The sequence below is a fragment of the Pipistrellus kuhlii genome, unplaced genomic scaffold (assembly GCF_014108245.1).
Source record: "Pipistrellus kuhlii isolate mPipKuh1 unplaced genomic scaffold, mPipKuh1.p scaffold_m20_p_5, whole genome shotgun sequence".
Taxonomy (NCBI): domain Eukaryota; kingdom Metazoa; phylum Chordata; class Mammalia; order Chiroptera; family Vespertilionidae; genus Pipistrellus; species Pipistrellus kuhlii.
Window position 1 is genome coordinate 78066065 of NW_023425551.1, and position 12275 is coordinate 78078339.

The following is a 12275-nucleotide window of genomic DNA, read 5'->3' on the forward strand; positions in this document are numbered from 1 at the left end:
ATGTCGTTAGTCAATACTTACTGGGTACCCACTACAGGTCACATACTCTAACGGGGAATGTGGGAAGCTGCAGAATCACATCTGGTTCTGGCCCCTGAGGATTTTAGAATCTAGCAGACCAGTGGAGGAAGGCATGTGTTAAACACTCAGAAGATATAAATCTCTAAATGAAAGAAAATGGAGTCAGCTAGATCGGATATAAAACTTCTATGATGTGGATCACCTCATACTTGAAATTGCTAGTAATTCTATTTGGTCTTAAATTACCGTTGTATTTCCTATGAAAAATTAGCTATTAAGTGTATAGGTAGTATATCAAACTTTGAGTTATATGAGAATTATCTGAGCAACTGCAATTTTACTTTCTAAAAAGGAAGTATTCCATCCCTCTCTACCCAGGGCCTGTGAAGTGTTGGTCTCAGGTCCCGCTTTTTAAGAGGCACTGCTCAAGAGGGATTCACAATGAGAATCTCAGGGCCAGAACCAGACGTCATTCTGAAGCTTGCCACATTCCCCGTTAGAGTACGTGACCTGTAGTGGGTACCCAGTAAGTATTGACTAATAACATACAAAAAGGAAGACTGATTTTATGTCTAGTAGCAGATATCTGCACACAGTGCAGTGAACACAAATTATTTTAACGACACACATGAAAGTACCTGAAAAGGACATTTCTTTAGAAAAACTTTGTGAACTTATCAATTTGAAAAAAATCTATTAAAAATCCTATTATTTTGACTAATACCATTTTTACAACTGCTCTAATTTGGTGACATTTGCCATGAAGAGTTCAAAGAGTCCTGAGTCCTGAGCAAGGTCTTGGAAGCCTAAATAAAAGGTTAAAAGAATTAGGTATACTAATTAGGAGGAAGGATCAAGAAATCTTCTGGGTACTTGAGAAGAGATGACAGAATAAATGTCCAGGGAAGGACCGTAAGAACACGTGATGCAAAGCTATACATAATTAGTGCGGATTAGTATATGCTGATGGGAGGAGTGGGAGTCATATTGGTCAGGAACTTTAAGCAATCCTTAGATTAGGGGTGTCGAACTCAATCAGAGAAGGGGCCAAAATCTAAAATCCAGCCTAAATCGCGGGCCGAATGGTTTACTGAACAGTCATAAACTGTCATTGTGATGGAAACGCAGCGGAGTGCAGTGATGACAGCGCGGTGCGGGCCACATTGCAAGGCCTGGCGGGACGGATTTGGCCCGCGGGCCTTGTGTTTGACACATGTGCCTTAGATCAAAGGCTGCGTCAAATACTGATATTTAGTATAAAGGTATGATCCAAGGCTAGTGGCAACCTTTCTGGTCTCAGTTTCCTCATTTATTAAAAGAAAGTGGGAATTTGATTAATTGACTAAAATGGGGCAGAAGAGAAGCTTTTGGGGGTGATAGACACATTCTAAAATTGAACTCAGTGAACTATACATAAAATAGGTGAACTTAAAACTAAAATAAATTTAGCAAGGTTATAGAATAAATGATCACATGTAAGAATTGATTTATTTCAAATTGGCAGCAAAGAATAATATAAAAAATAAATATAGAAATTCTTTCCACCTTAGTATGAAAAACTAAAATATCTAAGAATTTAACAAAAAAATGTATGCTAAAAATAGAAAACATTGTTGAGAAATTAAATAAGAGGTAAATAAATGGAGAGACATATATTCATGGGTTAGGATATAGGATATTGTTAAGATGGCAATTCTGTAAATCTTATAAATGGGCAAACTACTTAAAACATGAATAGAGTCTTCACCAAAAGAAAATATAATGTCCAAAGAGCATATGAAAAAGATGCCTAACATCACTGGTCATGAGAAAATGCAAATTAATATACCATAGTGACACAGTACCACATACCTATTAGAATAGCTAAAGTTAAAAAGGAAGAGAATATTAAATGCTACAAATTATGGAGAAGTTAGACCCCTAATATCCTGCTGTTAGGATTTTCTTAAGATGTTAAAAATACACTAACCATTCAACCTGCCAATTCCACTCTGTATCTACCCAAGAGAAATTAAAATGTATGTCTACACAAAGACTGTGCATAAATATTTACAAAAGCTCTACTCATAATATCCCCAATCTGGCAACAACTCAAATGTATGTTAATTGGTAAATAATAAACAAAAGTGGTATTATTCATACAATGAGATACTAGTCAACATTCAAGAGGAATGAACTATTGGTCCATAACAATATGGATGAATCTCAAAAACAATATGCTATGTAGACACACAAATCTATATATGTATTATATGAATCCAGATATTAAAATTCTAGAAAAGGCAAAATTACATTAACTGAAAGCAGACCAGTGGTTGCCTGGGGGCTGGGGTGGGAGAGTGTAGAAGCTGACTAAAATGGGGCAGAAGAGAAGCTTTTGGGGGTGATAGACATATTCTAAAATTTGAACTTGGTGAAGGCTTCAACAACCTAAATTTACTAAAACTCATTGAACTGTACATAAAATAGGTGAATTTTATGATATATGAATTATATCTTTAAAAAAAAAAATCTGTTTTAGGAAACCAAGATGGTGGCAAAGGTAAACACCTAAACTGCTGCCTCGCACAACAATTTTAAAACTACAACTAAAAGACAAAACATCTTTCACCCAGAACCACGGGAAAGCTGGCTGAGTGGAAGTTCTACAACTAGAAGGAAAGAGAAGAGCATTTAGATGTGCACTAGTGCTAAAAAGCTAAAGTACAGAGGCGCAAAAATCGGGCTGGTGGTGGACGATTGGATGTGCTGCTTTTTTTCAACCTAAAGAGAGACAAGCTCCCGATTACTCTGAAATCCAGTTTCTGGGGAGACTTGGGGGAGCCAAACTCCTATGGGGAGAAGCTGGACTGACAGCCATCGGGTTGGAAAGTGAGGGTGACTTTCTTGCAGAGGTGCACCCAGCAATAATTATTTATTGCATTGGAGCATGTGGGATGCGGAAAGGTAGTGAAGGCTGACTGGCAGCCATTGCTGTTTGCCACACCCTAGCTTAGTGAAAGCTACAAGCAGTGGCTTTTGCAAAAAAAAAAAAAAAAAAAAAAAAAAAAAAAGGCCTGCCCTGGTATAGCTTAATCAAATAAACTGCAGCTCCAGTCAAACAGCTCCAAAACCTCCAAACCCCAAGCAAAGAGGAGAAAACTGTAATTCTTGCTGTAGCTCCTGCTGGGTGGCCTCAGACAGTAGCTGGCCTGAACCCCATTGGAGATTCAGAAGCTAGTGTATCTAGTGGTCTGTGTGAGATGACACTAGGTTTCAAATACTCTCATAAGGGACACATTTAAGAGGCAGACTCAATGCACCAAAGCCCCCCTGCAACAAGTCCTGCCCCATAAGCGTGACTCAAGCACAGCAATTCTTCCATTATAGACACTTCGGGTCCTCACAGCCTATTAGCCTGGGGGTCAATTTCTTCCAGTGACACCAACAACAATCAAACTTAACTACAAGAACCTACAACCAAGATTACTCTACCCAGCAAAGCTATCATTTAGAATTGAAGGTCAGATAAAGAGCTTCACAGATAAGAAAAGCTAAAGGAGTTCATCACCACCAAACCAGTATTACATGAAATGCTGAAGGGTATTCTTTAAGAAGAGGAAAAGAAAAAAAAAGTAAAGATAAAAATTATGAACAACAAATATATATTTATCAACAAGTGAATCTAAAAATCAAGTCAATAAAAAGTCTGATGAACAGAATAAACTAGTGAATATAATAGAATCTGGGGCATAAAAGGGAGTGAACTGACAATTCTCAGGGGGGAAGGCAGTGTGGAGGGTGCAGCAAAAACTGGACAAAAATCTTACATCTATGGACAAGGACGGGGGAGGGGGGCAGTAAGGGCATGGGGTAGAGTGGGAACTGGGTGGAGAGGAGCTATTGGGGAGGAGGGAAATAACTGTAATAATCTGAATAATAAAGATTTATTTAAAAAAATATATAAGAGCTTATGAGTCCATACCAATGAAAGATAAATAAATTGAGGGGCGGAGAGGAGGAGGGTTCTCACTTAAAGAAGAACACTGAGTGCCGAATGGTAAATATAGAAGAACTAGAGTTAGAAAATCATAATTGTACAACCATCACAGTAAAGACTGGTTCAGGCAATAATATAAATGAACACTAAACCTTGGAGACATTTTTTTGATGAAGAGTGAGACAATTTAGAATTACCATATGACCCAGCAATCCCTCTTTTGAAAACATTTCCTTGCAAAGATATATGTACTCCTATGTTCATTGCACCATTATTCACAGTGGTCAAGACCTGGAAACAACTTAAGTGTCCTTTTGTAGATGATTGGATAAAGAAGATGTGGCACATATATGCAATGGAATACTACTAAGCTACAAGAAAGATGAAATACTGCCATTTTCGAGATGTATGGATCTTAATTATCATGCTAAGTGAAAGAAGTGAGACAGAAAAATCAAGAACCATATTATTTCAGTCATATGTGAGATATAAAACTAAAAGCATCAAATGAACAAACAAAACAGAAACTCATATACACAGATGGGAAGAGGAGGTTGGGGTTAACATAAGGGGTGAAATATATGGTAGTAGAAGATGTGACTTTGAATGGTAAATACACAAAACAATATACAGATGATATATAATATGATTATATACCTGAAATATATATAAATTTATCAAGCAATGTCACCACAATAAATTTAATTAAAAAATTTTTTTAATCAATGCATTAAAAAAAATAAAAGATTTCCCCATAGACTGCTTACTAGCTATAAGGTTAAAAATAGTAACTACACAATGAAGAAATCGAACTTTGAATGGTTGAGTGAATCAATAATGAGAGGCTAATGGACATCTGTGCCTCCCAATGTAAAATCCTGAGAAGAATATATCACTTACATAGTATTCTGCTGGGAATATGTACTCTGAATCTAATCATGAAGAACCACCAGACAAATCCAAAATGAGAAATATCCTATTATAAAAAGTGTGGCTGGGTATGTGGGTAGGGGGTAGAAATGTATCATTAAAAAAACAGACAAAAACAACAACAACAAAAAGGCTGTGAAAATGTCCCAAGTTAAAAGAATCTAAAGAGACATGATAACTAAATGCAATATCTAATCATGGATTGGAATCAGTATTGGAGGGGCAAAATGCCTTTCATAGGACCAACTGACAAAACTGGAATATGGGCAACAGATTTTATAAAAAGCACTGTATTAGTATCAATTTACTAAAGTAGATGACTGTGCTGTAGTTATATAAAATATTTCTATTCTTAGGAAACATTCATTGGTGATTATAAAAGGGAAAATCTTACTTTCAAATGGTCAAGAAAACACTTTTAATTTCCAAGTAAAAAGTTAATGGCAACCACAAACAGAAACACCTTAAAAAGAGAGGAAACAGGCCCCAGCTGCTGTGGTTCAATAGTGAGAGGATTGGCCTGCCTACCAAAGGGTCATGGATTCGATTCCTGGTTAAGGGCATGTGCCTGCGTTGCAGCTTCCATGCCTGGCCACAGTTGGGGTACATGTGGGAGGCAATCAATCAATGTGTTTCTCTCACATCTATGTTTTTCTCTTTCTCTTCCCCTCCCTCACTTCCATGCTCTCTAAAAATCAATGGAAAAAATATCCTTGGATGAGGATTAGCAACAACAACAAAAAAGAGGAAACAGAGGGAAAAAGTATGGAATACTACCAAACAAAAACAGACAGAAATACAAAGGAAAAGAGCCAATGGAGACACAGAGCTCCCAAGAAGACAAAAGATAAAAAGACTACAGGAAATCCTCATACATTAACAGTTATCCTAAATGTAAATGGACTGAATTCACCAATAAAAAGGCACAGAGAGGTAGGCTGAATCAAAAACAAAACCTAACCAGCCCTGGCTTAGCTGCTCAATTGGCTCAAAAATTTCAAGTCCTATTCCCATATTTAAGGTTGCAGGTTCGATCTTTGGCAGAGGCATATGAGGGAGGCAACCAATTGAGGTTTCTCTCCCACAATCAATACTACTTTCTCATTCTCTCCTTTACTCTTTCTCTCTCTCTCTGAAAATCAATAAAAACATATCCTCAGGTGAGGATTAAACAAATCCCAAAACAAACAAAACACAAAACCCACAACCATATGCTTAAAGAGACACATCTAAGCTGTAAAAAGAAAGACTCAAAGTGAAAGGATAAAAAATGATTCTCCAAGCAAAACGCATTCACAGAAAAGCAGGAATAGTCATACTTACATCTGACAAAGCAGATTTCAAAATAACAAAGGTAACAAACGACAAAGATGGATATTTTATACTATTGTAATAAAGGGTAGTGACCACAGCAACCTCGGTTCAGATCTGAGTTACGGCATCAAGAAAGAAGAAGAAAAAATAATAATAAAGGGTATACTAACATCAAGAAGACACAACCCTTCTCAATGTACACTGAGTGGCCAGATTATTATGATCTCTGAAAGCATAGTAATCTGGCCACTCAGTGTATATCCTATATAATAAAAGGCTAATATGCAAATTGTCCCTTCAACCAGGAGTTCGACCAGGAGGCAGGCCAGCCAACCGCCCAGACCCCACGCATGCATGAATTCATTACAGGGCCTCTAGTATACACGCACACATACATATACACACTGAGTGGCCAGATTATTATGCATTCAGAGATAATAATAAGCTGGCCACTCAGTGTATATGCACCTAATCAGGGAGCACCAAAATATATAAAGCAACTACAAACAAAACTAAAGGGAGAAAAAAAGTTAAAGACAGTACCTGAAAACCTTTTCTGATTTGTTCAGAATAAAGCCCAGATATTCTATTTTTGAAAAGCTTCCCAGGATTGAAAATTGCCTAGAACAGCAATTCTCAAAACCCTGGAACTTGTTAAACATTCACAGTACTGAACTAGCACCCTTGGGGGTGGGGCCCAGCAACTCTGTTTTAACACACCCTCCCTGTGATTCTGCCGCTCACTCAAATTTGAAGCCACTGACCCAGACTATGAGCTTCTACATTCTGTATATCCAGCTCCTGCAGTCCCGCAAAACCTAGCAAATTGCTTTGTGCATTGTCATACCTCAATAAATGCTTGCTCAATTTAATTTAACAGTGAATGATAAAGCAGAAATGAGCACTGGGACACTTGGAGATGATTACTCTAAAGGTAGCAGCTAAAGCATCACTCTGACTTTCTAAAGTAGATAAAAAATTTATTTTAAAAGCAATAAAGAAAGTCAGATCACTCAGGTTAGTAAAAGCACTGTTGACCCAAAAAGGATCTTATCAGCTTACAGTTTGTTAAGTCACTGTCCATTGAAAATATGCAATAATTTATGTAAGCTATTGGACTAGTAGTTTAAAAATTACTTCTGTGGTTCTGGGAAACAATGCACAGCAATTAAAAAGCTGTTTGTATCATGAAAGATCTACTTAGAAAACACAGCATTCATGTGGCGGTGATGTGGCCCAGATTTGATGAGGATGGCCAGATTTCAGAAGAACACCTTCTAGGTAGCATCTGGAAAGATAAGATGCCTATAAAGAGAATGAGCTGATCAATTTACCTACTGAATAGAAAGTGAAACAAATAAATCCAGTTTTATGCAACTGTTTTCTATCTTGAGAAATTAAACAGTTGAAGTTACTCTAGGAAGTTACTCCAGCCTCACCACATGCCTTTTCTAATTGGCATCCTGAAAGATTACAGAAAAAGGTGTTGTTTTGGTATTGTTGACTTAAAGGTTATCTAGTCATAGAGAGGCAGAGGAGGATTCACCTTCAAAATTCATCTATTTATTGAAAACCCATGGAGTGCCTTGGCAATTAACAATTCCTACCACCTCTAGCTGTTCCCTATGTGAGAAGGCTCCGAACTCATCTTACAAATTGCTCTTCTGAAGATCAAAGGGAAGCTGAATGTGTCTGTGGATGCGCTCCATGAGACTGTAATTTAATGGGATTTTTAGAGAAGGCTTGCTGGCAGTGTTTAGATGACAGCCCTGGGGCAGAGGATTCAGGGGAGCTTGGCCACTCTTCCCTTTGGAGTGTCTTCCCTGTCTTTAATTGGCACCTCATTAGAAATTAATGAAAATGACATCCTCTGTTCTTCCTGCTCTAGGCATCGAATGCTACAAAAAGGCCCATCACAATTCATAACACATTCAATTTATATAGCAATGGCTCTTAAACATTATTTATGAGATGTGAATTTCTTGTCAGCAGTTAATAACCTGTACAAAGTTGAAGAGGAATGGGAAAAAAGATTGTGTGTGTGTGTGTGTACACACACACACACACACACACACACACACACATTTTCTGCAGTGGAGAAGTGTGCTGATTGAGTACAAACTATGTTCCTGAGTCGTCACTTTCAGTAGTGAGTTATTGCAACACGCCACCCCCCCCCCCCCCTTCATAAAACCTTTCAGGGCAGTTAATGTCTCTCTAACACTCCATGCATCCTCAAGTTAATAACCATACAATTCACCCTTTCCTGGAGACATCCAAGCAGACAGGCAGGAGAAACACAAGAGCTATTTGTCAAAGACAGTCCCAGAGGTGTATGTTCCCATTGCTGTCCTTCATCTTTTGAAATGTGGCAGGTGACTCAGGCATTTTTCTGGGCACAGAAGTTTAATGCTCTCAGTGGGCCAAATGGAACTCATGGCTCTCTCTAGGAAGGATACATCCGGAGGGACTGCAGCAAGCTCAAAACTTTCTTTCCCACCAGAAAAATCAAATCTCTCCACAAGCAGGTCCTCAGAATTGGGCATAAGCCAAGGGACTACGTATTATATATATCTTTAAAAAGAATGCACGTCTTTTGCCAAACCAATAGGCACTCTGAAATCAGCCTCCTATCCTAAGAGGTGAAGAGCACAGCAGAGTAATCCATGCTTACCAGAGACAAGCTTACTAGAGACAATCAAGTTGGCTTCACTTAGAAGCAAGCGATGTATTTCTAGATTTTTTTCCCCAGCAGTGCTGAAGACCTTAGGAAAACAGGTGGTTTGCATCCAAGCTGAAAGACTTGGTTACAAGTCTCAGGGCTAAACTGGGAACTCTATTGCTTGCCTGTCAAGGAGATGAACTATTATGACAGAGGCAAGATGGAACACGCAAGGACCAACTGCTTGATACACTAAGGCAAATCCTTTTTGGTACCCAGGATTCAGTTACTTTCCAGAAGGAAAAGTGAACACTAACGTCCAGGAAAATCTCATGATTCTAATTTAGGAACAACCAAAGGTCTATGTTATATAGAAGCAACAGCAAAAACGGTCAGGTACGTTTTGCAACACTGGCAATGAACTGAACTGCTGAACCCCCCAATAGTTCACACGGAGACCAAAGCAGAAAGGCTATGACAAAAAATCCAACTCTGCAATATGGGTAAAGGTGGTTAGCTATCAGGCCCCCGTGTTTCCTTAGCTAACCATGGTATTCCCTCCTTACCTCATCAAAAGTTACTTCGGAGGGTTGATCCAGGAGCAGTCTATAATAAATAAAATTCTGGGCTCACCTGGGCCATGCAACATGCATGAACACAACTGAAGTATGAAAGCTCTGCTGATAGCATCTGCCCCCACCTCTTACCCAGCCATCCTCTTTATACTTCCACACAAGCATTTAGGAGAAAATGAAATGCCAATCTAGAAATAAAAACTTGTCCACTGACACCTAGACTCCCCATGTTGCCATTAAATATCCCCATTTCTGCAGTTGAATATATGCTTCTGATCTTGTTATTCCCCTTCTCTCCCCGCCCTCCCCCCAAGTGTGCAACAGGCAGAAACAGGAGTTCCAAGTTAGTTTCCATGAGAAGCTGGTACTCCCTTGTTTCCTTCTCATTTCCAACAGGGCAGAAGATTGAGGGACAAGAGCAGCAACAGCTGCATCTTCAGAAGATGAAGGACTTGGAGTGCCTGTAATTTCCTAGCTGCTGAGAGAACCATCTAGTCCTGGCCGCCGGCTTCAGTACTTATAGACTAGCTATGACTATCCAAGGGGTGAAAGGAAGCTTCTTAAGCTCATACCCAAGGACAATGACATAGAATTCTGAGAGGCTAGACCTAGGCCTCAAAGTTGGCCTGATGACAGCTCTGTCCCATACAACAGTTTGGTAATATTAAGATTTAAAATAGAGAAATAGGAATAGGGACAGAAAGACTTTTAAGTCAGCCTAAATGCTGCAGCTATACAATTATGTGTGGTTGAAGGGAGGGAAATGACTGGTCTAAATTTTGTTCTACTGTGGGTTCGCATAAAGTTTTTAAAAATATATCTCTGTGCAACAACTCTAAGAGTTGATATTACACTGGATAGATAATACAGAAGAGGCTACTTTAAAGTTATTTTCATGGGGTTAACTGACAAATTATGGTTCAAAGAAAATGATTTTCTAATCAAACTAATCTAAAAAGGATATGGGAGAAGAAATCTTCCATTTATTACACATAGTAAAAGACTCATTAAAAATTAATTTACTATCTGAATTTTATAGTACATATATCCCAGAATTTGGCTGGTTTGGTTAATTTCTAAATAAGTCATCAATGAGAAGGAACCAGAGTAATCAATGGGAAGAAGTTAAAGCAGTAAGCAATGACAATGCAACTTTGAAGACATGTGACAAAATAGTGGGGGGTGTTTTTGCTTCTTTGTATGTGCTTAGAACTAAAAATCCCCTACTCCTGATTTCTCAAACTCTAAACTATTGCTTTCAGGGAGGTTTCTGGAAGAAAAAGGAGTTCAGACTCTTAGAATAATTTCCAAAGCTATGACAGGACCTCGTCTCCGTCATGTCACTGGGGGAGATGCTTACCACAGCGGCACGATCCCAGTTCCTGCTGCACCAGCTCCAGTTTGGTTTGGCACTGGAAGCACCGACGTCGACTCTTCTGCTTAGATCGGCTGGTTTCCTCAGGTCGTTCAGTGTTCTCCAGTAGTCGTGGCCGTTTCACTGGCGAAGCCTCATTCTCAGACTGTGAATCTGACCAAAACAACACATTTGGGGGTCAGGGTTAGTGCTTGGCCTGGCAAGCACAGCAATTAATGTGCTCCAGGCATTCTACTGCCCTTTTCCAGGAATTGGATCTGTGTAAGCAACAGCCAGCTCTGACTGGCCTGGTTTCTACTCCACAAAGTGTGACAAGCATGAACCTTCAGGGATTACTTCTAATGGGCTAGATCTGAACCAGGAGAGGAGAGAGGGAGTGGCTCCACAAAAGTCTGTTGTTTTTAATTTATTTTTTTACTTTTTTTATTGATTTTTTTTACAGAGAGGAAGGGAGATGGATAGAAAGCTAGAAATATGAATGAGAAACATCGATCAGCTGCCTCCTGCATACCCCCCACTGGGGATGTGCCAGCAACCAAGGTACATGCCCTTGACCAGAATCGAACCTGGGACCCTTCAGTCTGCAGGCCGATGCTCTATCCACTGAGCCAAACCGGTTTCGGCCAATTTGTTGTTTTTAATAATGGCTGTCTTTATGAGACCATTCAAATTAGTAATTCTTTAGAGAAGGGACTATGTCTAGTACTTCTTTCTATTGCCATGTTTAACATAACTCCATACTTAAAGCCAGTGTTTTGATGGGTGATCTATAATCTTTTCTAGCAAAAATACTCATGTTTCTACTCCTAAATGGACAAGAATCAGTTTCTAATATTGTAAATTATTTCTGTATTCGGAGTTAAGGAATGTATCCCTGCTTGTTTATCAAACAGCTGCCCCAGGCCTCCACTGTGGAATGGCAGAGAGGCAACACTTGGTACCACAACACACCCTAGGGTTGATGCCAAATTGGCAGGTGGAGGGAGGCGTAACGTGACAACTTTTATTTCACATGACTTTAAAAAAGTAACTAAATGCAATAAAGTTCATGTTATAGGCAGGCTGGTAATAACTCTTGCCTTCCAAAGAAGGGCAGCATTTGGGGGCTCTGCGCTGCTGCAAGTGCCCCCACTGCTTCCTGAGGATGCACTCTTGCCAAGGTCCCGGAGTGGTTTGTGCTAAAGCACCTCTGGGAGGAAGCCTGGATGATCTTCCTTAAAACAGATCCAGATCCTTCCACTTCTCACTCCTCTACCACTTCCAACACTGGTCCAATTCATCACCATCTCACCCAGCCTAGTAAAACAGCTGCTTCCCTGGCCTCCCTGCTTACCTCCTTACAGTAGATTCTCCACACAACAGTCAAGTGATCCAGTTCAAAATAAAGTTAGAATTACTTCACTTCCTTGCCTGAAACCC

At 39.3% G+C, this 12275-nt stretch overlaps 1 protein-coding gene across 3 annotated transcripts in view; it reads right to left on the reverse strand.

The window, feature by feature from the left end:
• ZFAND3 (zinc finger AN1-type containing 3) overlaps positions 1–12275 on the reverse strand; it is a 246361-nt gene that overhangs the window by 22297 nt on the left and 211789 nt on the right. For all 3 annotated transcript variants that reach the window (XM_036414405.2, XM_036414404.2, XM_036414406.2), the window contains one exon: positions 10842–11009. In XM_036414405.2, the coding sequence (XP_036270298.1) occupies positions 10842–11009 (168 nt within the window). The remainder of the gene's footprint in view (positions 1–10841; positions 11010–12275) is intronic.